Source organism: Pan troglodytes, chromosome X, assembly GCF_028858775.2.
Source record: "Pan troglodytes isolate AG18354 chromosome X, NHGRI_mPanTro3-v2.0_pri, whole genome shotgun sequence".
Classification (NCBI taxonomy): Eukaryota; Metazoa; Chordata; class Mammalia; order Primates; family Hominidae; genus Pan; species Pan troglodytes.
Window position 1 is genome coordinate 130,996,175 of NC_072421.2, and position 27,497 is coordinate 131,023,671.

The 27,497-nt window shown below is 42.5% G+C and overlaps 1 protein-coding gene and 1 non-coding gene across 2 annotated transcripts in view; both read right to left on the reverse strand.

The window, feature by feature from the left end:
* Positions 1–1,077: 1,077 nt before the first annotated feature.
* Positions 1,078–1,181, reverse strand: LOC112207156 (U6 spliceosomal RNA). Its single transcript, XR_002941623.1, has one exon. It is a non-coding gene; the product is annotated as a U6 spliceosomal RNA (small nuclear RNA).
* A 3,907-nt stretch (positions 1,182–5,088) lies between these two features.
* The window catches only part of GPC3 (glypican 3), a 452,497-nt gene continuing 430,088 nt past the window's right edge, over positions 5,089–27,497 (reverse strand). The window contains 1 exon segment of the mRNA NM_001135737.1: positions 5,089–5,637. Coding sequence (NP_001129209.1) covers positions 5,468–5,637 — 170 coding nt within the window. The 3' untranslated portion in view covers positions 5,089–5,467.

The window sequence follows — 27,497 nt, forward strand, 5'->3', positions numbered from 1 at the left end:
TTGATTTTTGGAAACAGCTAAAAGCTACTTGGCAGCAAGTGTAGTGAATGAGGTGGGTGATCAAACTGAAAAATATTATTTTTGCTTCCAAACAAGGTGTGACTATAAAGAAATGAGGCTGATTTTCTTGTATGGCACATAAACTAGCTCAACAGCAATTCCAAAAGAGGACTTCCAAAAATGCTGTGGCCTTGGCAAGAAAAAATATTTCTCCACCCCAGTATACACACACACACACACACACACACACACACACACACACACGTGCACACACACACACATAGTGTATGGCATCTGGCTCAATCCATAGACAAGGGAAACCAAAAGCCTTTGGAACGTGTTTAAAAAAGCAATTGTGCAAGTATGGGATGGAAGAGACCTGGCTGGGCAGCCATTCTTGAAAAAACCTATCAATCACAGTTGCAGTTAGCCAGAACATGGAATTATCATGCACTAAAGAGTGTGATGTGGCTGCTCAGCAAGTGTCTGAATCCTAGGACTGCTCTGGCAGAGGTCCTGGACTTCTGCGGGAACAGAGACACCCATCAGCCACACTGTTCAGGCTCTCCCTGCCATGGGCTCAGCTATGGGCCTGACAGGACAAGAGGACCACTGGCCCACTGGAGCCCGGCTCACGAAGGAGCTTGTCAGTGCTGTCCAATGTGTTTGGAAAAGCAGACAACCCAGAGGAGGCAAGTGTCAGTGACTGAAAATTATTGTGAAAAGGGAGCTATGTGAAAACTAGTGCCATCTTAGTCTCTCTTTTTTTGTTTGTATAAATTTAAGGGACACAAGTGCAGTTTTGATTCATGGATGTATTGCATAGTGGTGAAGTCTGGGCTTTCAGTGTAACCATCACCCAAATAGTGTACATTGTACCCATTAAGTAATTTCTTACCCCTTACTCCCTCCCATCCTCTCACCTTTCCCAGTCTCCAGTGTTTATTATTCCACTCTCAATGTTCATGTGTACACGTTATTTAGCTCCCACTTATAAGTGAGGACATGCAGTATTTAACTTTCTATCTCTGAGTTGTTTTACTTAAGAGAATAGCCTCTAGTTCCATCAATGTTGCTAAAAATATGGAATGCTTCACAAATTTGCATGTCACTCATGCACAGGGCCCATGCTAATCTCTGTATCATTCCGATTTTAGTATGTGTGCTGCCCAAGTGAGCACGGCTATCTGAATCTCAGGATGCTCTTTATGGCAGAGCCAGAACCATAGGAGGAAATAATAGGAAAGCAGATTTAGGCTCACCCTAATAAAGACTGATTCATATTATAGAATTGTATGCTCATGCACATTCTGCACATGTATCCCAGGACTTAAAGTATAATAAAAAATAAAAAAATATATATTTCTCAATAAAGCATTGGTTGTAGCAACAGTATGCAACTGCAAAAAAAAAAGAATTGTATGTTCAATACAATCTCATGTGTGTGAATATACATATACAGAGAGGGGGTGAAAGACTGGAAAAATATAAATTTTTTTTTTTTGAGACAGAGTCTCGCTCTGTCGCCCAGGCTGGAGTGCAGTGGCACAATCTTGGCTCACTGCAAGCTCCGCCTCCCAGGTTCACACCATTCTCCTGCCTCAGCCTCCCGAGTAGCTTGGACTACAGGTGCCCGCCACCATACCCGGCTAATTTTTTTTGTATGGAAAAATATAAATATTTAATAGTGGATTTCTATGTGGTATGGAATTATGGGGCAAACATCATTTTCTAAACTTTACATAATTATGTGTCATTAGGTTTTTTATTACCTGTATTTCATTTGTAATAACTCTTTTCCTTTAAGAAATGGATTTGCTAAAAATTCGAGGTATCCAACAACCAAACAGGCTACTTTGTGACCTAGTGAGAGCCCTGCCTTAGGAGGTAATCAAGCAAACATTGTGGGATGAACTATCAGGTCCCTTCCAGTCTAGGGACTCAGTATCTGTTATTTTAGGAATTAACCTTACTCAAGTACCAGAGTTGAGTTGGTGGAAGTTCACTCATGCATCCAATGAGGAAGAGGCCTTCCAACACAATGGGGCAACTTCCCAGCTCCCAGGTCTCTTCTAAGAAAAAATAGTCATCTTAACATAATTCAAGTGTAGGAAGTTTAAATCAAAGGGTAGAATCAGGCCAGGTGCGGTGGCTCACACCTGTAATCCCAGCTTAAATCCAATAGGATATGGTGGAGTTTCCATGTTTTATACATGTGTATGATTATCCCAGCACCTTGGGAAGCCAAGGCAGGTGGATCACTTGAGGTCAGGAGTTTGAGACCAGCCTGGGTAACATGGTGAAATCCCATCTTTACAAAAAGATAGAAAAATCAGCCAAGCCTAGTGATGTGTGCCTATAGTCCCAGCTACTCGGGAGGCTGAGGCAGGAGAATTGCTGGAACCAGGGAGGTGGAGGCTGCAGTGAGCCGAGATTGTGCCATCATACTCCAGCTTGGGTGACAGAGGGAGACTCTGTTTAAAAAAAAAATAAAATGGTAGAATCAACACGTCAAAGATGAAAAGCCACTAACTAGCCATGAAACTTGATTCTGAACTAGAGCAATAATAAAAAAATACATAGAGAGATAGGAAAAGACAGAGGCAAAAAGCTAAAAGAGGCCATTGATGATACATAGTTGATGCCAGTAGGATATGGTGGATTTTCCATGTTTTAAACATGTGTATGGTTATCCAGTTTAATCCCATCTACGTAGCTGAAGCCAGCAGGTCTTGGACGTGACAGGGGAGTTATCTTCTGGTCCTCCTCGCTCAGGCTGGATGGCCCATAGCTGCAGACAGAGTACCAGGACAGCAGAAACACAGGGTGCCTGGGGTCATGTTCTGGAAACTGAAGCAAGTCAAATATGACCTTAGGCTGGAAAAGTTCTGAGAGGCATTGGAGGGACAGCACATTCATGCCACCAGCTGGGCAGAGGGACCGGCATTTACTGCCTTTTGGGTTGAATGGTGCCACAAAATCTGAGTAACAAAGAGGTTAGAAACCTTGTCCTCATTCTCCATTTGACAATAGGGAAACTGAGGTCTAGAGAGAGGAAGTGGATGAGAAGGGTGTGCGAAAACTGACAATCTCTTTTGCCTCCCAGAGAGGAGAAATGGACTTTAAGACAGTCCTCTCCTGCTTGCAGGAGCAAAGCTTGGTCTCTGAGCCACAAATTATTTTTTGCCACATCAAATAACATTTCCATGGAATGTCAGAGACAATTATTAGATGATAACTGGGCTTTAAATCCTTCTTCTGGGTTGGTGTTACTATATTAGACTCTGAGTCCAAGCAGCAAATCTTTGCAATGTGTAGGTTTCATAAACCAAAGCCCAAAGTTTCTTACAAACCCCATTCAAATGCACAAAGAATGATGGTTTAAAAACAAAGACAACTGGCTTCTTTCTCTTTCAGGTCTTACCCATTACAAATCATTGAGATCACATTAACACATACAACTGATTGTAGTCTTAACTTCGATAAAACTAACCAAAGGAAACGCTAAACCAAATATTTCCAATTTGTGTTTGTGAGCATTTCTGCAAAGGATGAAGATGGATATTGGAAAATTGTGCTCTGCAGGGGACAGAAGTATGTTGGTGACAGCAGGAGAAGGGGTACAATAAGTTGTGAGAAATTACACATTCTGCTTCCCACATGGTGACCCCCTGCCATGGGACCGAAATCGGAGATCTTGACTAGGACCACCTCGTAGAATCAAAGGGGACTTCCCCGTCCATTCCTTGACCTTCTCTCACACCCCTTCAGTGCATCTCACCCTCTCTTTCTTATATTTATCAGGTGGAAGTTGAGTCCTCCCCCTTTAGAAAGAATCAATGTCTCTATTGACCTGACCTGGCAACAGGGCAATGTGCTAAGCATTATACACATTACAAAAATGGCAGGGTGGTTATTCCTGGGATCCCTCGGCAGCAGAATGTCTGAGTATCACCTAACATAAGTGCCATTATTATTGCAATGTCGTATGTGTAAAAACAGATTTTTTTTTTTTTTGAGACAGCGTCTCACTCTGTCATCCAGGCTGGAGTGCAATGGCATGATCTCAGCTCACTGCAACCTCTGCCTCCCAGGTTCAAGCGATTCTCCTGCTTCAGCCTCCTGAGTAGCTGGGATTACAGACACCCGCCACCACACCTGGCTAAATTTTTTGTATTTTTAGTACAGACGGGGTTTTGCCATGTTGGCCAGGCTGGTCTCAAACTCCTGACCTCAAATGATCCACCCGCCTCAGCCTCCCAAAGTGTTGGGCTTACAGGTGTGAGCCACCACACCCTGCAAAAAACAGATTTTGAGTAATAATACTGGGCCTATGGTTGATGATGAAAAGCCAGTGTTGTAATTACTACTGGTGTCAGACCTTCAGTTCCATGAGAGCAGGGCTCAGTTCTGTTTTGTTTTCCACTGTCTCCAGCATCTGGTACAGTACCTGAAACCCAACAGGTATGCAAAACCTACTCGTTGAATAAATGAATGTTGAAGAAGCTCACCTGAGGCCAAGAGTGAGAGTTGCTCCCTATAAATCATGGGTTTGCTGATGACACCTTCTGCAACCTGACCCAAAGCAACGGCTGCCCATGCCATGTGGCAGCCCCTGTGGAGAGAGGCAACACAGCAAGCCTGAGACAGCAGCAAAGAAGCTGGGGAGTGATTTCTTTGCACTGTTTGGGCTCAACTGTCTTGATTTGGGAGAAGGGAGAAGATGAATGGTGTAACTGTACCTGATTTACATAGAGGATTCCTATTTGGGCAAAGCATTTTTGGCAAAGTAAAAGTTGTAAAGAGAGACCAGACCAGGTAACTCTTTTGAGATACCTTCGGTTTCATAGACAAGATACTCCAACCCAAGGTTTCGAAATGAAGATTGTGGATTGCGAGGGAGTGGCTCTTTCTTATTGGTTCTGGAGTCAGCATTGATTTCCACCCAGAAGGAAGGCAGGGAGGTGGGTTTCAAGGAACCTCTTGGGGCCTGATAAGAATATGTTGGATAGAAAGTTTAGTGAGAAGGAAAAAAAAGCATTGCGCAGTCACCATAGATGACGGTTTGCAAAAAAAAGGGCCAATACATTTTTATTTGAGCAATTTATTTTTTTTCAAAGAAATCCATGCAAAGAGAGAACGATAGAAAGGGAGGCAGTGAGAGAGAAAGACATGGTAACCATGTTCTAGCAGCCAAACATAGGAGAATAATTTGGCACAACTTGATGGTTTTTTTTCTTTGCAAAAGGACAATCTATATGCTACCACTAAAATGTATCTTCCTCCAAAAGATACCATTTGATTTTCGAAAACATAACACATGGTTAGTCCTCTACTTCATGGCTGGAGGAGGTATACAGGATAACAAAAAAAAAAAAAAAAATAGAAAAAAATAAGAAAGTGGTTCCCTTTATCGAGGAAGACCACAGGGTGCTGAAGGGCAGCACATGTGCTGGGCACCAGGCAGTCAGTGCACCAGGAAGAAGAAGCACACCACCGAGATGGCCATGCTGGTGAGAAGCTTCAGCGGGGAATGAACGTTCCCGAGGTTGTGAAAGGTGCTTATCTCGTTGTCCTTCGGAGTCGCCTGCTGATTGTTTCCAGGCGCATCATCCACATCCAGATCATAGGCCAGTTCTGTCAATCAAAAGAGAAGGATTTGAAATGCAAGTCTACCCATAGCCTCAGTATAACACTATCCACAGCTCGAGCATGTGTCTGGACCACTGGAAAGCCTCAGCTTTGATTCCCTTTTTTAGGGGGGAGAAAAAGGCCACTGTGAGATGGGAAAAAGAAGGATATGTGGGGGTGGGGGTGGGGAGAGGGGAGGCAGTGGAAGGAGCCAGCCAGAAGTGCTCCTTCCAGAGATCACAGCAAGCAGGAGTGGGGAGCGAACAGGCTGCACCCCACTCCCCTTTGGCTGCATCCACATTGTAGGGTGCACGCTAGCCCTTTGCAACATCTCCTCCCAGGCAAGGTTTTGCTTGAAGGGCATTTTCACCAGATCTTATGGGTATCAAAACGTAAGATGCCATGTAGGTGACTATACCATGTGGTTGTGTTCTTGTGTGTATGTGTGCTGGTGGGGAGGGGGTGCTGTGGGTTCCCAGTGTACCTTTCTTAGGCCCTGCACCTTATATACATTTCCTTGTCCTGGGAGCTTTCCCTTAATTAGGGTTTAGGATAGGTAGTTTGCTGTTGAAAGTTGTTTTATTTTCCCAAATAATTCTCCTTTTATCTATAAGGTCTTTTCATTTCCCCCTAAAAACAATCCTCGCAAAAAAGCAAAATTGATCAAAGCATAGATTTAAACTGATACCAAGTGAATGGGTGTAAGGAGAGGCTAATGGGCAAGAGCCTTTCATTCTTTGACTGCCTAGCATTTATGATATATGTTCATGATTCTGAAAAGAAATCAGGGTGTTATTTAGCTTGTCCTAAAGCAAAGGTGGCCCCAGAAGGCAAATCTAAGGAAGACAGTGGTTTATCAGGAAATTCAAGATGGCTGACCCTGGCCAAGGGCTCAATATCTTTCAGATTTGCTTTTCCAGATTTAAAGATCAAATCTACTCTCTTGGCTCTTCTAGACTCCGTTGCCAATGTTGCTATTTCAATATCTTGTGAAGGTGATATGATGTGAGCAACTTCACCAGCCAACTGTCTGGTAGCCAAGGGAGCTAGAAAGATCCTTTGGGACACTGAGATGCCCGGCAACAGGCACAGAGGAAATGACTAGGATTCTACAGAGGGAAGGAAGGAAGAGGAAGGAAGAGCTTCTCTTACAGGGGATGAAACACTCAATAAGTCACAGGAAGAAAGTGTGGGGACTCAGCTGGTCCAGTACAGAGCAGTGCCCAGGACCAAGGCTCTGCTAAGGCTAGCACTGGTTAGGGCAGGCAGCAAGGTCAAAGTGATCAAAGCCAGGGAGTCTAATTTCACAGACTAAGATACCAATTTCCAAAAGGTCTATTGCAATCTATGTTGCCACCAGCAATGATGAGAGAAACAATTTTACGGCACCTCCATTGAAAAAAGATATTTTTTGCTAATATAAGGGGACATCTCAACGTTTCTTTAATTTGCAGGGATTTGATTACTAGTGCAGACAAACTTTTCCTATGTTTTAGTTTACTAATTATATTTCTCAATGTGTAGTAGTTTATACCTTTTGCCTTTTTATCTAGTGGGTATTGATATTTTTCCTATTCATTTTAATAATATATATTTTGTTGAACTTTTGCCTATATTTTATACAAATATTTTCTCCATTTTGTTATTAACTATAACTATTTTCATGGCTGTAGAAAGAAATAATGTCCTAAGGTTTAAGATATATGAATCTGGTTACATTTTACTCATTTAAAAGCAGAGAGTTTTTCTTCCTGAGTACTCGTAATAATTCAAATCAAATTTTCCAGGAAACTCTCTTACCCAGGGAGAAGCAATTGAGCAGACTACAATCTAGATTCCCTGCCTTCCAAAATAAATACCTACAAACAAAATAAAAAGAGAAAAAGAACAAAGAGCAATGCTCTACTTGGAAATCAGACCTCTTTCTTTGAAAGGTGAACTATGCAGGGTGCACAGAGAAGGCCGAGGTCAGCTGTCAGTCGGCAAGGATAGCACAGGCTTAGGTCATGATCGGGTTTCACCAAAGTGGAGAGCACATATGGCTAGATCTGTTGAAAGCCCAGCCTTGGTTCTCACAGCAACTTCTCAACTTAAATGAAGAGGAGTATTTTTAGGGTTGACCTGAATGCGAGCACTCTCAGCATTGCTTTCAGATTCCTTTTCTGGATAGTGCCCCTTGCCCAACATCAAGATGAAACAATATCTATTAATGTCACTACTCAGCTCCTACACTGTTTCTTTCTTCAAATCATCTGCTAACTTTCAACAGTTTTGTTTACTGTAGTAGTTATGGCAAACCCAGAAGTTTTGTTAAATCCAGTTGTGTCTAATTTTTTTTTTTTTTTTTTTTTGCCAGTAAAGACCTCTTCTGATTTTGTTTGTTTTTTGTTTTGTTTTGTTTTTTTGAGACAGGGTCTTTCTGTGTCGCCCAGGCTGCAGTATAGTGGTGCGATCATGGCTCAACGCAGCCTCGATTTCCAGGGCTCAAGCAATCCTCCCACATTGGCCTCCCAAGTAGCTGGGGCCATGGCAAAACCCCGTCTCCAGAAAAAAAAAATACAAATAATAGTCAGGCATGTGCCACCCTGCCTGGCTATTATTTGTATTTTTTTTTTTTTTTCTAGAGACGGGGTTTTGCCATGTTGCCCAGGCTGGTCTCAAACTCCTGAGCTCAAGCGATCTGACCACCTCGGCCTCCCAAAATTCTGGAATTACAAGTGAGCCACCGTGCCTGGCCTTCTTTTGCTATTTCAATCTCTTGGGCCCTGCATTTTTTAATTATAGTAATGACCCCCAACTACTGAGTCCTCACTGTAGGCCAGGCACTGTGTTAAACTATTTCCGTACATTATTTCATTGAATTTAACCATCTCCACGATGTTATAAGGTAGGTATTATAATTCCCATTTTACTGGAGAGGAAGCTCAAGCTCAGGTTAATTATTTTGCCCATATTTACACAGCTGGTATGGGGTAGAAGAGCTATTTGAGTCCAGGTCTGACTCTAAACCTCAAATGAAGCTACACTGCCTCTTGAAAAATTCTATATACCAAATAAACTACAGTAATTAAGTAGTAATGGATTCTTCTTGAAAACAAACTCCATTAGTGAAATACACAGTGCCAAAGAGAACTTCCAAACAGCATGAGAGCAAAGTCACTGTTTGCACATAAAATTGACCACATACTTGATTAAGTAGCCTTGTTAAACTTTTTGAAATCCTGAAAAGAGCTCTGGGTTGGAAATGGGAATTATCATATCAGTTCTATTTCCCTGAAGAAATCAACAATGATGGCCAAAGCCATTAGATACCCCAACCACAAAGATGGCCAAGTCTTCTACCTCCAAAAGGCCCCCAGGAATATTCAGAACGCTATCTCCCTGTGTTCCATAAGCTATGGCTGCAGGTTTCCTGAGGCTCTTCATTCAGCAGTAGCAAAAGTTTATCAACCAATTCCATAGCCAGGCACCTGTGGCTTATAATTGATGGGAATCCCAGCAAAGCCACTGTACGCTTGGGCCACCATCATGAAGATTAGAGATAAAGGGAATAGCTTAGCACAATAATGAAGCATTATGGAGACAGAGGAAATAGGATTTTTGGTGAAAGATAAATACAGACATTTCTGGACAGGGGAAATGTAATCCAATTTAATTCAACAAACAAAACTAGCCTATGATGTCTCAAGCATCACAGTTGAGGGTTAGAGAAAGACTTACTGTCTGCCTTCATGAGCCCCCTCACTGGCAAGGGAAATTGATCAAGAGACAATTCAACTAGCTACGTGGCAGAAAGTAGAAAGGGCTCAGTTAAAGGCACAAGCAAAACACCTCGGGGATAGAAGAGAAAGAGATAAAAATTCCAAATAGAAAGATCTGGGAAGACTTCTTAAAACAATTGGGATATCCCACTACTGAGTATCTACCCAAAGGAAAAGAAGTCATTCTATGAAAAAGACACATGAACACGCATGGTTATAGCAGCTCAATTTGCAATTGCAAAAATATGGATCCAGCCTAAGTGCCCATCAACCAACAAGTGGATAAAGAAAATGTGGTATACATACACCATGTAACACTACTCAGCCATAAAAATGAATGAAATAATGTCTTTTGCAGCAACTTGGATGGAGCCGGAGGCCATTATTTTAAGGGAAGTAACTCAGGAATGGAAAACCAAATATCGTATGTTTTCACTTATAAGTGGGAGCTAAGCTATGAGGACACAAAGGCATAAGAATGACATAATAGACACTGGGGACTCAGGGGACAGAGTGGGAGTGAGGTGAGGGATAAAAGACTACATATTTGGTACAGTGTATACTGCTTGGACGATAGGTGCACTAAAATCTGAAAATTCACCACTGAAGAACTCATCCATGTAACTAAACAACATCTGTACCCAAAAACTATTGAAATAAAAATAAAAAATAATAAAATTAAGAATAATTGGGACATAATCTACACCATGAAGGATGGACAGAATTATGGCAGGGGCTGAATGAATGGTTATTCCAGGCAGAGGGTGCAGCCTGACCAAAATCACCAAGCTCAGAGAATGTCTATGAGGCATATTCAGAAGCAGCAAGTAGCCTCCATGGTAGGAGGAGCCACAGAATGGACATTGTTGTGGTGTGTATATGTGTGTGTGTGTGTGTGTGTGTGTGTGTGTGTGTGTGTGTGTGTGTACTGTGGGGGAAGAGGTGGTGGGAGATGAAAGGTAAGGCGGAGGGACAAGTAAGAGCCAAATCATGGTGGATTAGGAAAGTAAAACTATTCTGTGAGCAACAGGGAGCCACTGAAGGTTTTGAAGTAAACAAACAACACAATCTGATTTGTGTTTTTTAGAAAGATGATTGTTAACACTGTGGAAGACAGCTCTAAGAGGAAGAGACTTGTCAGACATCTTGTGTTGAAATAAACAAGAAGCCTGTGGGAATAGTATCTGGGGATCAGCCAGTAGCAAAGTTAAAAAAAAAAAAAAAAAACCCTACAAAGTGGCTAAATCTACATCAAACCAGAAACTTCTCAGTTTGCTACAAACCAGATGTATTATGAGAATCACCACAAACCATTCTCTTTTCAATCATTCATATCTTTATGTTTATCAGTGATTTTCCAGAACGTATTTTTGCTGTATTAGGTACATATTATAAAATGCACATAAATTGTTTCTATCTTGATCATCAGTGAGAACCTTTTGGGCCAGCAAGGAGATTTTCATGCTAAATCCAAAAATCTGTTTCTATTTGTAATCAGTTTAACTATGCCCAAAGGGTAGACTCAACATCTGTACTAATTACACATTCAGCCCCTGACTCTCATTTCGCCTTCATGTCCTTTGTGTTGTAGACTAGATAATTCTTTTTTAAAATAATTGTCAGTCATTAAGGTCTGCATTTTTTTGTGTGTTGAAAAGTTTTTCTGTATTGAGAAAAGCAATAAATAGAGAGCCCTCCATCTTTGGTTATTCAGCGTCTCCTAGCAGAGTCCCTAGGAGGCTGGTCTTAAATTCCTGGCCTCAAGTGATCCTGTGCATCCTGGCAGTCTGGAGCCCTGGGTTCCAAGCCTAGTTTAGCTACTGACTTATTATCTCACCTTAGACAAGTCATTTCCTTCTTTTCTGGGCCTCAGTTGCCCCATCTGGTAAATCAAAGTGTTGAACTGGATGACCTCTAAGTTTCCTTCTAGTTTTATTTCTCTCTGATTCCAAGGCTCTTGCAGCCCAGTGAGGGACATAGCCTGCTGCAGGCTGTAATCAGTCTTCCACTTACAGCAGCCAAGGTGGCTGTCCCTGACAGGGCCTCCATAAGCAAGTCAGGTCAATCAGTTGCTTCCCTTGGGATGTTTCTCTGGTGATATTCATCAGCTACCAAATTCTGAATTCTCTTTTTTTCTTGAGCTGTTTTTTAATCTTGGATGAGAGATCCTGGTTATAAACACATCCATGCTGGATTGTTTCTGTTTTGCTTTTAAACTCTGGCATAACAACTTCCATTGGAGGCAGTACACACAGAGCTTTGGGGGAGAAGTTGCTGGACCTGGGGTGCATCAAGCAGGCATGGATAGGCATGCACAGGGGGATCTGGGAGCCAGGAAGACAAGCCTTTGGGCCCTTACAAAGCTAATGGAGTCTTGAGCACATAATAGGAAGCAAATGCTCACCCTCTGAGGGTGTGGGCTTCAAGGAGGATGATGCATTGCTATGAGGGCTTCACCCATACCAACAGGAAGACTTCACAGGGCAGACTGAAAGAAGTGCTGCTATCAAAATGCCAGGAGAGAAAACGCTACTGCTGAGCCAAGCATGGGGGTTTCTTACTTGCCAAGCTTGCATCAGCAGATGGCTTCAATCTGGCCCTGATATAGCAACAGAGCAATACTGCTATCTCTGTGTTTTGCATTTGCTGTGTACAGTTGGCCTCCAAGACATGCATACGTGAAACCTCAGGACATTGCTTGGCAACCCCCAGAGGCTGAAGCTGGGGGAAATCTCTGGAGAAATCACATTCATTGCAATACTGCTCACTCTGCTGGCTGTTCCCACAGGAGCCACTGGGCTCTGCCATTCGCTCTTGAATCCAAAACAGACCCTGGTTTCCTTGTTCTCCCTTCAGCACAACCCTCTTTCCTGCCACCTCAATACCTCCTCTTTTGTCAACTTTTAGATGTGAAATGACTAGACTTTAAAGCAGAAGAAAATGACTTTTCAAATGACCCTTGGGTCTCTGGGAGTCTAGATTTTCTTCTTTATAGATCAGATGAGGAGGACAAGAAATACTTGAGACCTCTGGTTTTTAACTGGTCTAATGGGACTTCTTTTGGGAATGGGCTCATTTAACAATCTGCCTTTTTTTTTAGACAGTCTCGCCGTGTCACCCAGGCTGGAGTGCAGTGGCGTGATCTTGGCTCACTGCAACCTCCACCTCCAGAGTTCAAGTGATTCTTGTGCCTCAGCCTCCTGAGTAGCTGGGATTACAAATACATACCACCACTCCTGGATTATTTTTGTATATTTCATAGAGACAGGGTTTCACCATGCTGTCCAGGCTGGTCTCGAACTCCTGAGCTCAAGCGATCTGCCTGCCTTGGCCTCCCAAAGTGCGTGGATTACAGGTGTGAGCCACCACACCTGGCCCACAATCTGCCTTTCTGACAAACAAATGAATTGCTAATTTTGCCCACTAAATGACAGTAACACCTGGGAATAATCCAATGGCCTCTCCTAGAAGAGGGTTTGGGCAATGAGATGTCCTCTTCATTTCTTATGGCTCATTCCAGCTTGCAAACATCTTTAGTTACAACAATAGGATGTTGAAAGAATATAATGAATTTTTCCCATTAGCTGAGGCATGGCCTCTCTTATTATAGGCCTCTGTTTCTCAATCTGGAGTATGTGTATCTTCAGATTACACTGCAGTGGGTTGTAGGTACATGAAGCCATCACATGCTTCTTCCTAGGGAATTAGGGGGAAAGCACACTTTTTTATACTAAAATATGCAAGGCTAATGATGGAGCAGAAATGTATTAGTTGCAAGCTCACTGAAGTCATCAGACATTTCCTGTTTAGCAGGTTATGTCTCAAATCCTCAGGAGTAGGGATTCACTCACCCTTCTCTGACGTAGTGGGGGGATTTAGGTAGAAAAATCTTAAAAACACTGTTAGAGGTTGGGCACGGTGGCTTACACCTTGTAATCCCAGGATTCTGGTAGGCCAAGGGGGATGGGTCACTTCAGCCCAGGAGTTTGAAACCAGCCTTGGCAACATGGTGAAACCTTGTTTCTACAAAAAACAGAAAAGTTAGCTGGGCATGGTGGCGTGTGCTTGTAGTTCCAGCTACTTGGGAGGCTGACGTGGGATGATTGCTTGAGTTCAGGAGGTTGAGGCTGCAGTGAGCTGTGATTGTGCCACTGCACTACACCCTGGGTGATAGAGTAAGACCCTGTTACAAACAAACAAACAAAAAACAACCGCAGCACTGTTAGGCAACTTGGGTCACCTGGGCTTTGTCAACTACCACGCTGGACCTTCTGACTCACAAATTCCTGATGAGTGACTTAATGTAGTCTTTTCTATGGCAACTTCCTTGTTACGAGGGAAACATCACAGTGATTGTCCTTAACTAGGGCTCAGACTGCTTCCTTTTTCTAACACAAATGTTTCCAGGGGGTTTCAACCACCAGCTATGCTTCACTATTATGTGTAGCCATTAAGAAAGAAATAAAAAAGTCATATGGGCCACCACTTACTTACATACTTACTATTTATAGAGATGGGGTCTCACTCTGTTTCCCAGTGCAGTGGCATAGTCATGGCTCACAGCAGCCTTGAATACCTGGACTCAAGCAATCCTGCCACCTCAGCCTCCCAAGTAGCTGGGACCACAGGCGTGTGCCACCACGTCTGGCTAATTTTTTTATTTTTATTTTTTGTAGAGACAGGGTCTTGCTCTGTTGCCCAGGCTGGTCTTAAACTCCTGGCCTCAAATTATCCTCCTTCCTCAGCCTCCAAAGTGCTAGGATTACAGGCGTGAGCCACTGTGCCCGGCCTACCATAGTTATTTAGGCACATCATGAGTCAAACCATATTCCCAGGAACAGAACAACCCCATCCTGGAAGCACTGACAGTATGTGTGGGTAATGTGGGTGGTGGCTCTCCTCCACCAGCCCCAGCATTCTCACCACCTTCCCCAGCAGTGTCATGACCACTCCTCTGATGTCTACAGGTCCTTCTTGCCTGAGGCTGCCTAACAGCTCCACAGAGATCGAAGCTCATCAGAGCCTTTACTTCCCACAGGAAAGGTTATCTCATTCCCATGGGAAATGATGGGCCTAACAGTCAGTAGAAGAAGAGGAGCTGAGGACAGAGACACTGTACAGCAAGGGCCAGGGAAGAAGATCAAGATAACTGATCTAGAGAAGACAAGGGATGGGAAACACTTTAAAGAGGGGTGGGTTAACACGGTCAAATGTTGTGTAGGGGTCAAGAAAAGTAAAGACTGAAGAGAAGCCACTGTAGATGTTAAATAGAAGGTTATGGGTGATTTTTGGAAGATGTTTCAGTAGGATTGTTGGGTAAGAAACCAGATGTAGCCATGGTGCCTGCCTGTAGTCCCAGCTACTTGGGTTGCTGAGGTGGGAGGCCAGGAGTTCAAGACTGTAGTGCACTATGATTACACCTATGAATAGCCACTGTATTCCAGTCTGGGCAACACAGCAAGACCCATCTCTTAAAAAAAGACAGTGAGTAGTGAGTTAAGGAGAGAGGGGGAGCTAATGTGGATTCTCTGAGAAGTCTGAGAGTGAGTGAAATGAGGCATTTGCCACCCTGACTGTGCCTGGGGTGCATGGCAGTGCTGTTAGTGCCACAACACCTCACCAGTCTGTACAACCAAGTTTTGTTAGACGGTGCCTCTAGAATTCCAAAGCAAAATGGCCTTTTAAAATACTATATTCTTGCTGTCATTGATGCATAAACAACCTGTAACCAGATACTCAAACAGATACTTGTATGCCAATGTTCATTGCATTGTATTCCTAATAGCTGAAAGGTGGAAAGAACCTAAGTGTCCATCAGCAGATGAATGGAGACACAAAATGTGGTACGTCCATTCAATGGACTATTAGCCAAAAAAAAAAAAAAGGAATGATGTACTGATAAATGGCACCACATGAATGAACCTTGAGTGAGACTCTGTCTCATAAATAAACAAACAAGCAAACAAACGGGGATGTCAATTTCTAAAGGCTGACAAACACTGATAGGACTTTAACTACTTCTAATATGTTGGTGGCCCTAAATTCTCCACAAGGTAGTCATTTCTCTAACTTATCTCCTCTAGTTTTTAGTTGCACCACACACATATTGAAATTAGCCTGCATTCTAGAATAACACAGAAACTTATGCTGGAATTCTTCAGCTTGTCCAATTTTCAGCCCTTACAAGTTCTGAGACATTAAGGTTATTATTACTTAAATGTTCCTCACTTTCTTTTGTGTCATTCCAGGTCAGCCAAAAGAATTATTTTCCATAATGATATGTATACACCTCTTCTACCTAGCTAAAGAACAACTTAATATACACATTAAGAAGGATGTGGAATAGCCAAGATTAAAAAAAAAAAAAAACTTTAAAAAAAACCATTATAGTAAGTGAAAGAAGCCAGTCACAAAATGCCATATAGTATATAATTCCATTTATATGAAATGTCCAGCATAAACAAATAGAGAGAGAGAGAAAGTAGATTAGTGATTGCCAGTGGCTGGGGGTAGGGGAAGGGTGAGTTACAGCTTAAAAGTTACAGAGTTTCTTTTTGGGATGATGAAATATTTTGGAAATAGTGGTGATGGTTGCACAACATTGTGAATGAAATTAACACCACTGAATTGTATACTTTAAAATGGTTCAAATGTGAAGAAAGGGGAACCCTTGTACACTGTTGGTAGAGATGTAAACAACCACTATGGAGAACAGTTTGGAGGTTCCTCAAAAAACAAAAAATAAAACAACCATATGATCCAGCAATCCTACTGCTAGGTATATACTCAAAAGAAAGGGAATCAGTATATCGAAGAGATATCTGTACTTCCAGGTTTGTTGTAGTACTATTCACAATAGCCCAGCTTTGGAAGTAACCTAAGTGTGCATCAATAGATGAATGGATAAAGAAAATGTGGTATGTATACACAGTGGAGTACTATTCAGCTATAAAAAAGAATGAGATCCTATCATTTGCAACAACGTGGATGGAATTGGAGGCCATTATGTTGAGTGAAATAAGCCAGGCACAGAAAGACAAAAATTGCATGTTCTCACTCATATGTGGGAGCTAAAAAATAGATTTCATGAAGGTAGATTGGTGGTTACCAGAGGCTGGGAAGGGGAGAAGCAGGAGGGATGAAGGAGAAAAAAAGAATACAAATGTATTTATTACCACTGAACTGCACACTCAAAATTAATAAAGATAGCAAAGTATATATGTATATTTTACCTCAATAAAAAATAAAAATTGGTTAAAATAGCAAAGTTTACATTCCATATATTTTGCCATAATTTAAAGAAAAAAAAACTTACACTAGAAACCAAGAGATAACAGCATCTGGGGATGCTCCCTAGTTCCTAAGGGGAGTGCACCACTACTCTGGTATCTTACCTTGTAGAGGGGTCTGTGTGTGAATATACCTGATACCAAAGCATCCATGCCAAATGGTACTCGTCTGTGCTTTGAAAGTCAAGTTAAGTTGTGCAAAAGAATGAAGATGAATGGATATTTGAGTGCTACCCTGGAATAGCAGATATAGATAGCTCTTCAATTGGGAATGGGGAAGAGGGTAATTTTCACCAAGAATTTTAATCTGAGGCTGCATTATTATTATTATTATTATTATTATTATTATTATTTTATCATCATCATTATTTTGAGACAGGGTCTGGCTCTGTTGCCCAGGCTGGAATGCAGTGGTGTGATCGTAGCTCACTGCAACCTCTGTCTCCCAGGCTCAAGCCATCCTCCTTCCTCAGCCTATAGGACTAAGATGCACATCACCACACCAGGCTAATTTTTGTATTTTTAGTACAGACATGGTTTCACCATGTTGTCCAGGCTGGTCTTGAACTCCTGAGCTCAAGCCATATGCTTGCCTCAGCCTCCCAAAGTGCTGCGATTACAGGCGTGAGCCACCACTCCCAGGCATGAGGCTGCATTTTTTAAAGAGACACTTTTATACATTCTCAGGAAACTTACATTTGCTTTTGTAACTCATACAAAGGCTGCTACGCTGAAACTGTTAAAAAAAAAAAAAGTAAATGAAAGCATACACTCTGTCCTTATAACATTTTCAAAAGTTATTTAATCATTTAGATTCACAGAGCTCTGTTTGCAATATACATTTCAGGCCTGATGCAGCTACAGAGGTATGCATCATTGGGCTTTGAGCACATAGAAGAAAAACACAAAATGTCACTTATTGTAGCCAAATCCAATTGCTGGTGAGGGGTTATGGGAGTGAGGGAGTGGCCTTGCAGTCCCTCGGAGCCCAAGTATATCAGGGCTTCATCAGTGTATCAGGGTTTTAGATATACTTGGATGGGAAAACCCCAAATCAGGTAAACTTACATTTTTAATCAGCCACAATGGATCTTAAAAAAATAAATAAATAAATAAATAAATGGACCTGAGAACTAAAATGCATGCAATGTCCTGGCAATGCCCAACAGCCAAGAAAGGTACTCATACAATAGCCAAGGGGTCAAAATGGCTCAAGGCCCTGAAAACACCCTATCCAGTAATCAACAGCAGGCAGGTATCCTTATACATGAAAGATGAATAGCCTCCCTAAGTTATTCCATTTGCATTTGTTCTTTAAATACTCTCTGAGTATGAAATCTCTCCCTCATTGATATGGTTTGGCTGTGTCCCTACCCAAATCTCATCTTGAATTCCCAAGGGTTGTGGGAAGGACCCGGTGGGAGGTAATTGAATCACGGGGGCAGGTCTTTCCTGTGCTCTTCTCGTGATAATGAATAAGTCTCATGAGATCTGATGGTTTTAAAAATAGGAGTCTCCCTGCACAAGCTCTCTTTTTGCCTGCCGCCATCCACATAAGATGTGACTTGCTCCTCCTTACCTTCCATCATTATTGTGAGGCCTCCCCAGTCATGTGGAACTGTAAGTCCATTAAGTCTCTTTTCTTTTTGTAAATTGCCCAGGCTCAGGCATGTCTTTATCAGCAGCATAAAAATGGACTAATACACTCATCATCAATGGGATTTGGAGAATTGAGACTCATTTTCCCTCAATTTACTCGGAAGCACACACTGTCATCCTGGCTCCATCCTCCTCTCTTCCCACCTTTGGACCTGCATGTCAGCGAGTGCCCATTCTCACATTCACACAGGTGCCATCTCTTTTGATGCTGTCCATTTCTCCTCTTTCCTTCAGCTTCCCCACCACCGCCACCCACAGTCCTCAATGCCTTAGCCACATAAGAGCCATTCCTCTCCAGGGGCCCATTGCCATCCAGGAAGAAAGAATGTTCCATTCTGTGATAGCTGGAACCAGAGAAAACTCTTTTCCTGAAACATATGTTGGAACACATTTCTCTCTTCCTCAAAATCCTTTGATGGCTCCCTACTGCATGTGGGATAGAGTCCTAATTCCTGAGCATGGCATTCATGAGCCTCCCCAGCTCATCTTTTCTTGCTTTCCAGTTTCAACTGCCCATATATTTCTCCAAGTGCCATATGCTGCAGTCATACCATCCCATTCACCATTTGCTGAAAATGCCGAGCACTCTGGAGTTCCCATGTCTTTCTTCATGCTATTCCCTTAGCCTGGAATGGCCTCTCTCTCTCTCTCTCTCCCTCCCTCCCCCCTCTTTATCTCTCTCTCTCTTCTTCTCCCCTTCTCCCTCTCTTCTTTCTCTCCCTCCATCCTTCCCCCCCTCCTGTCTCTCCTTCCCTCTCTCTCTTTACCGTCCTCCCTCTCTCTCTCTTTACCTTCCTCCCTCTCTCTCCCTCCCTCCCTGTCCTTCTTTTTCTCCTTCCCTCCCTCTCTCTCTTCTTGTCTTCCCTCCCTCCTTCTCTCTTTCTATCCTTTCTCTCTCTCTCCCTTTCTCTTTCTCTCCTTCCTCCCCCCTCTGTCTTTCTGTCTCCCACCTACCCTCTCTTTTCTATCCACAATTGTATCTTTCTGTTTGTTTGTTTTGTTTTTTTTTAGACAGAGTTTCACTCTTGTTGCCCAGGCTGGAGTGCAATGGTGTGATCTCGGCTCATTGCAACCTCTGCCTCCCGGGTTCAAGAGATTCTCCTGCCTCAGCCTCCCAAGTAGCTGGGATTACAGGCATGCACCACCATGCCAGGCTAATTTTGTATTTTGAGTAGAGATGGGGTTTCACCATGTTGGCCAGGCTGGTCTCGAACTCTTGACCTCAGGTGATCTGCCTGTCTCGGCCTCCTAAAGTGCTGGGATTACAGGAGTGAGCCACTGTGACCGGCCCCACAATTGTATCTTTCAAGCCTCAACTTACATGATAGCCTCTTCCAGAAAGCCTTCCCTTCTCACTTCAACCCAAATAAATCACTTCTCTCTCTGAGTATTAATTGAATTGAACCTCTATTACAGTACTAATTTCCATCTGCCTCACAGTAGAGTTAGTCATTTCTATGTTCCTCTCCTCAACTAGACTGTGCTTCATTGAAGAAAGAAATTCACCTTATTCCCCTCTGTCACTCCCACACAGTGCTTGGCTAACACAAACACCTAAAAACATCAGTCATTCAGTTGAATGACTGAGTGAATGCAGGAATCAATGGCTGCATGAATGAACACACATCCCCACCCTACTGAGAATGTGCAGGTGAAGGGCTGCCTCCTTACAAGACACCCTTCCCAAGGAGTTGATCTCTACTAACTGATGATTTCCTTAGGAGAAGGAGCCACCACTGATCCATGAAGTCAAGAAAAAGGCAGGGCCAATGGTGGGTGGCTCAGGAAGCAAATGGCAGGGCTCAAGCCCTGACCTCTAGATTCCAAGGTACTTCTGAGCAATACTCAGTCCTCATTACCCACAGCATCAGTTTACCACACTCAGTGTGGATGGAATCCACAAAGATTATGTTCTTATTCCCTTTTGCTGCCTGGAACTTGATGCTTTGCTATGTGAGCAGCTGACACATGCTGGCAATCTGTGTGCCATGCTGGGCAGGAAACAGGGTTTTTGATGAGTAGGTTCTATTCATTTCTTACTTGGAACCTTCATGATTGTGTTCCCATACCTTTGACCCCTGTCCCAGCCTCACAATCTGCACCCCCACCCCACCCCACCCTTCGCCCTTGGCCACACCCTGCCCTTTCCATCACCACTGATTCTCAAGTGCAGGGACTGCTGGTGATTGAAGTTTCAGTGCCTGTCTCTGTGACATCAAAACACAGGCTCGTTAATGAAGTCCCTCGCTTGGCTGTAATAGTACAAAGCAGTAAGACTTCAATCCCTGCAGTCACACATGCCGGCACCCCTTTTCCCTTGCAGAGGGCTGCAGGATGCTTGCCAGGAAAATACAATTATGTGCTGGCACAGGAATAAATGTAATTCTTTAACCTAAAAGTTCTGTATTTTCATTCCCCCTCCTTTCCATTTCTCTATTCACTTCTTTTTCTCTTTCCATTGCTCTTTAAACTAATTTCCTGTGTCCAATTATTCCCTTCTCTTCTGTCTAGTCCTTGTTCTAGTAAACATTTTCTCCTGTCTCCATAATGCTCTTTTCCATAACTGTAGGCAAAGGGCAACGTTGGAATCCTCTGATAGGTTTTGAATCTTAAAAATGATTTTCTGTTCCTCCCCACTTTGATTTAAACCTCTAGTCTGGGTTCCATTCCTTTTAGAAGAGATTCCAGTATCTCCTTCTTTAATTTTCCACCAGTTTCCATTCCCTTACTGTTCTCCTCTCAGCACTTCTGCCTGTCACCTCAGTTTCCCTCCTGTGCCCCTCTAGCTCCACAGACCTATTTATCTGATAATGCCTGCCTGTTTCCTGACCCCAGCACCTGCCTGCACCCTCTTTGTCATTCCTCTTCTCTCTTTCTTCATCTTAGATTCTTCTTGCCCCATAGCCATGCCATTTTAGTTAATGCTGATTCATGGCTTTGTCTTTCCCCTAAGGGGAAAATGATTTGGATTTAAAAGAAATTAAGAACTTTCTAATAACACAATCTGAAAACTGGACTTGAAAGATAAAGAACTTTCTAATAATAAGTGCAATCTGGAAATTGCATAGGCTGGCCCTAGGCAGTGAGATCTATCTCTGGGAGGCAGTCTATGAGAGTTTGGACAGCCATTAGGTAGAGATGTCGGTGAAGGGATGCAAACATGGAATGAGGGGGTGAAGGTAAATAGCTTCTGATGACCCTTGCTAGCCCTAAGAGTCTAAGATTTCATTCAGGTCTTGAGAGGTCTCATGGCAGGGAAGAAGGGTGAAAGCATAAGGGTTAAAGTGACCTTTGCATTCCTCCCTTTGACACAGACACTGGAGAGAAATCTAAAGAGACTGCTTTGCATCCTTTTCAAAGAAAGGGACCAGCGTCTTTTGGAGACCATGACTCACTTAGGGAGGAGGGCTTTAAGTCAGTCAAGGAGTTATTGACCAAGACATAATTGTAGGGAAATAACCACGGACCTGCCTGGAGTGGGGAGAAAAAACCACATAATCTATCCAGCTTATTAAACTAGAGGTTAATCTCAGGGATAGTGTGAATACATATCAAGCAATACGAAATGCGCCTATACGGTAAAGATGGTCATATGAGGATACTGCTTATGGAGAAGATGGAGCAACCAACTCAGCAATTGTTTACATTGAATTTTTCTCCCTCCCAATAGGAAACTAATTCGCAGTTAGTAGATATTTTGCTCAATGCAATCACACAATGGCATCACTCAGGATCCAGCGGAAGAAAAGAAGAGGCATCAGGTGAAGAAAATTCAATTTGGGAACATGATTAGGACATAAGTTGGAAGGAACTAACAGGAAGGCAACTGAGGAGAAAAAGCTGGATGATCCTCATACAAATAGCTCTGTGGGCATTAGAACAAAGCAAGCAAGTGCAAAAGGAGGCCAGGAAAAGTAAAAAGATGCTAAGTGGCTCAAACTCACGGCTATAAAGATGTGAAAGGGAAAAAGGAAAATTCTACTACAAAGAGTGGCAGCCAGATCACTAAGCAGGACTATAATAAGCAGCAGGAAGATATTGAACCAAAATAAAAAGAAGATGCAATTGGCAAGAAACGAACACTTTAATTAAGTAGGGCCATTGACAGCCCTGGTTCCTTACAACTAAGAAGGGGCAGAAGTTTTCCATTTTGTTTTTACCTAACTATAGGATACATCACATGTGCCCATTAACCAAGACAAATACATCGTGTGATTGGCCAAGTCGAATTAAGAAGGAAAATGGCTGAGAAGGACAGGCATCATAGAAGTGTCAGAAAATGAATGATGAGATTTCAGTATGAAATCTCACTTTCTGTAGGGCCAATAAGGAATCCATGTTTAAACACATTAAAATGCAATCAACAACAACAACCAAAACAGGTATAAACTGAGGCTTTATAGCCTGGCATCCTACTTTTTTTCTAGAAATATGTGCTAAAAATACGAAATGATAAAAATAAGTAAAACAACTAATCTGCAATTATCCAGAGGAGGACAGGACATAGGTTGATAGTATCAGCTTGGTGAAAAGCAAATCAAACAATAAGCTAAATATTGATATTGCAATATAGGAGTGTTGAGGTGTAGCATCAGTAATCTCATAGACTCCCTGTCATTTTATTTCACAGGGCTTTTCCCAAACCATTTAGGAAGAGATCAGACTAGAAGTGCCCCTTGGAATAATAGTTTGCCCTAAACTAACTTTCAATGGATTCTTTTTTTCCATTTATATTTTAAATGGAATAAATAATTTAAAACAAAATTCATAAAATTCACCCATTTCAAGTACATTTCAAGCACAGAATTCAATAATTTTTAAATTTACTGAGGTGTGCAACTATCACTATAATCCAATTTTAGATCATTTTCATTAGCCCAATAAGATCCCTCATGCTAGTTTACAGTTAATTCCTCAATGGATTATTTTCAGGGTTTCCATCCTGAGCTCTCTACAGCATTCAATACTACAGACTATCCTCTTTCTCTCTCTCTCTCTCTCTTTTTTTTTTTTTTTTTTGAGATGGAGTCTTACTCTGTCGCCAGGCTGGAGTGCAGTGGCACAATCTCGGCTCACTGCAACCTCCACCTCCCAGGTTTAAAAGTGATTCTCCTGCCTCAGCCCCCTGAGTAGCTGGGACTACAGGTGCGCACCACCATGCCCAGCTAATTTTTGTATTTTTAGTAGAGACGGGGTTTCACCATGTTGGCCAGGATGGTCTCAATCTCTTGACCTCGTGATCCACTCACCTTGGCCTCCCAAAGTGCTAGGATTACAGGTGTGAGCCACTGTATCTGGCAATTTTTTTTTTTTTTTTTTTTTTTTTTTTTAGAGATGGGGTCTCACTCTGTTGCCCAGGCTGGAGTGCAGTGATGCAATCATGGCTCATTGCAGCTTTTAGATACAGTGAGTTCTAGATTTCTCGTCAAAGAATTAGTATGTCAGTATGTTCAGTTCTTTGTCCTGCATTTTAAAGTTTAACTTCCTTGTAGTTTCAGTAAACAACCTTTTCCACCAGTTTTAATCAGTAGTTCACATCTGTTCCCCTGGTCACCTGCTCCATCCTGACTCACCCTGGTCACCTGCTTTGACCTGAGTCACCCCTGGTCACCTGCTTTGACCTAAATCACCTTTAGTTACCTGTTTCTAACCGTCCTTCCCACCAAACTACTCACCCTGCCGCTCTGGCTCATACCCCTGCTCTCTTTAAAATAGCCAATTGGAATTAGCTTAGACTGTGTGGTCCAACCCTAGCCAGTAGGGGAACGACACAGCAGTAGGGGCTACCAGCGTCAGGAATAAGAACCCCTTCCCCTCCCTTGTTCAGGTGTGCTCTTGCCATTACTCCATTCATGAGTTGCACCCTTCTATAGAAGTAAAAGTTGCCTTGCTGAGAAAATTAAATTTATGTTCGAGTGCTATTTCTTTGTGGCACTGAGGAACAAGCATTTTGTTTCTAACACAGCCTTGACCTCCTGGGCTCATATGATCCTCCTGCCTCAGCCTCTGGAGTAGCTGTATCTACAGGGACATGCCACTACACCCAGGTATTTTTTCTTTCTTTTTTTGAGAAAGAGTCTTACTCTATCACCCAGGTGGAGTGCAGTGATGCAAACATAGCTCACTGCAGCCTTGAACACCTGTGCTCAAGCAATCCTCCCACCTCAGCTGCCAAGTAGCTGGAACTATGGGCGCATGCCACCTGGCCAGGCTGGACACTCCCTGTCTTGAAACTTGGTTCCCCCTTACACCACTTCCTTCTGGATGCTCCTCCTACTTCTCTGATCATTCTCAGATTCCTTTGCAGGCTCTTTTGCCTCTGCTCATTTCTTAAAGATGGATATTCTCTCATCTCTTCCTTGGCCTTCCACTCTTCTCATTTTACAAATCTTCCTAAATGCTCTCATCCATGTCCCTGATTCTGTTTATCGCTGAGGATTCTCAAATCTATCTCTAGCTCAGACATCTTTCTGAAGATCTAACTGCCCACTGGCCATTTCTACTTGGATGTCTCTCAGGCATTTCAGACTCAACATGCCACTGAAGGCTGGGTGTGATGGCTCAAGCCTGTAATCCCAGCACTTTGGGAGGCCAAGGTGGGTGGATCCCTTGAGGCCAGAAGTTCAAGACCAGCCAGGCCAACATGGTGAAACCCTGTCTCTAATAAAAATACAAAAATTAGCCAGGTGTGGTGGCATGCACCTGTAGTCCTAGCTACTTGGGAGGCTGAGGCAGGAGAATCGCTTGAACCTGAGAGGCAGAGACTGCAGTGAGCCGAGATTGCGCCACTGCACTCCAGCCTGGGTGACAAGGCGAGACTCCATCTCAAAAAAAAAAAAAAAAAAAAAAAGCCACTGAAATGATGGATGCAGCAATGCAGCATTTCTATTTCTATTCCCTTAACTGCCCCTCCTCCCAGGTTCCCCTTTTTCAGTAAATGCTTCTACTGTTGCCCAATCCAGAAACCTGCCAGCCACCCCCAGATTCCTCCTCCTTTTTCATCCTCCAGCTGTAATTAATTACCCCATCCTGTAAATTCTGTTTCCTTGATATTTTGTGAACTCTTCTTTCAATTACCATTGTTTGCTACGGCTTAGATTATGTTCTTATAATTTCTCACCTGGACTATTGTGACAGCTCCCCTGTTTTGTCCCCTCTCAAATCACCCTCCCTGAACTCTTGATAGAGTTCTTTTATTTTGTTAATTTTAAAACTACTCAACATGTGAATACATTCTTGAAGCTAAAGATTCAAACAATGCCTAAGTATATAGAGTAACAAAAGAGAGCCCCCTTTCACCTCCCCCTCCTAGCACTATCCAAGAGTAATTACTGGATTTTCCATGAATATGCATACATAGGCTCAGACTGTAATGTAATGTCTTAGAAATCTCTGCCTGTTCATACATGTGGAACTACCTCTTTCTTTCGCATTACTGCAAGGAATTTCATAGTATTAATATAACACAATTAACCATTTTCCCACTGATGGGCATTTAGGTTGTTTCTCATTTCTCCCTGTATAAACAATGCTGTAGTGAATATCCTAGAACATACCACCTTTGGGTACATGGTGATTCCTACATGCCAAGGTCCTGGCATGTAGGAATGGAGGCTGTATGGGGGACAAGTTACAAGACAGAAGGTGGTACAGATTGGTTGGAGAAAAATATTTTGAGAGAAGGGAGAGTAATGTTTTTTTTTTCCTTAAAAATGATGTCAAAAAGATTATGTAGAGGAGGTTATCAAGGAAATATGACATTAAAGTTTTTGGGGGGGTGGGGGAGGGGGGAGGGATAACATTAGGAGATATACCTAATGTAAATGACGAGTTAATGGGTGCAGCACACCAACATGGCTCATGTATACATATGTAACAAACCTGCACGTTGTACACATGTACCCTAGAACTTAAAGTATAATTTAAAAAAAAAATAAAGATTTTTTTTTTGAAATATCATCTTATAATGCTATCACCCTAATGCAACTGCTATTAAAAAGTATTCATTTAAGGGGCCGGGCATGGTGGCTCATGCCTGTAATCCCAGCACTTTGGGAGGCCGAGGCAGGTGGATCATGAGGTCAGGAGATCGAGACTATCCTGGCTAACACAGTGAAACCCCGTCTCTACTAAAAATACAAAAAAATTAGCCGGGCATGGTGGTGGGCGCCTGTAGTCCCAGCTACTGGGGAGGCTGAGGCAGGAGAATGGCGTGAACCTGGGAGGTGGAGCTTGCAGTGAGCCGAGATCGCGCCACTGCACTCCAGCCTGGGTGACAGAGCAAGACTCCGTCTCAAAAAAATAAAAAATAAAAATAAATAAATAAATAAAAAATATTTATTTGAAACAAACAGCATTTTCAACATCTGATGAATCTGGCTGGGCACAACTGCTACAGAAGATGACCTGGGAGTCACAGTGACTCACCACAGAATATGACTTGGCAATAGAGTGCTTTCATTAAAAAACAAAAACAAAAACAAAAACAAAACAAAAAAAAACAAAAAAACCCCAGCATGACACGAGGCTATATCAGTTGGATTATGGAGCAAATCCTAGTACGTGAGCTACCACTATGGTGCTTGGTTGAACCCATTTACAATATTTCATTTTTATTTTCACAGTTTTAAGATGTTGAGAATACTTCTTTGAGAAAATAACCCAAATGATTTAAGAGGGTGGAGAATACATCTTTTGAGGAAGTGCTAAAGGAAATATAATTGTCTGGTGACCTTGGATTCACTTCCCAAAGTGGTGACATTTTGGACCTGAGACCCACTTGACCGAGAGTTTTTAATGCCAGCAGTAAATTCATTGCTCAGCCTGCAGATCCACAACTGCATAAGAAGCAGGCAACAATATAAAGAGAAAATCAAAATGAGCAAACTGTAATTAGGTATGCAATGTCACCAGAGAATGCAATTTACTAAAGGGATTACCATGATTAAAGATGCATTCCCCTTAAATAAAGATTTTTTTTTTCTCGATTGATTTGTCCCAAGTGGTTCTCCCTATGCCATGCAGAAATCCGGTCGGACAGCAATTTCTGGTTGTCTTTTTAATTTCTTTGCCAAGAGATTAGAGAAAGTAAGTTGAGCCTCTGAAGTCACTATAATTTCCTCACAAATGGAAGAAATATTTACAGAGGGCTATGGAG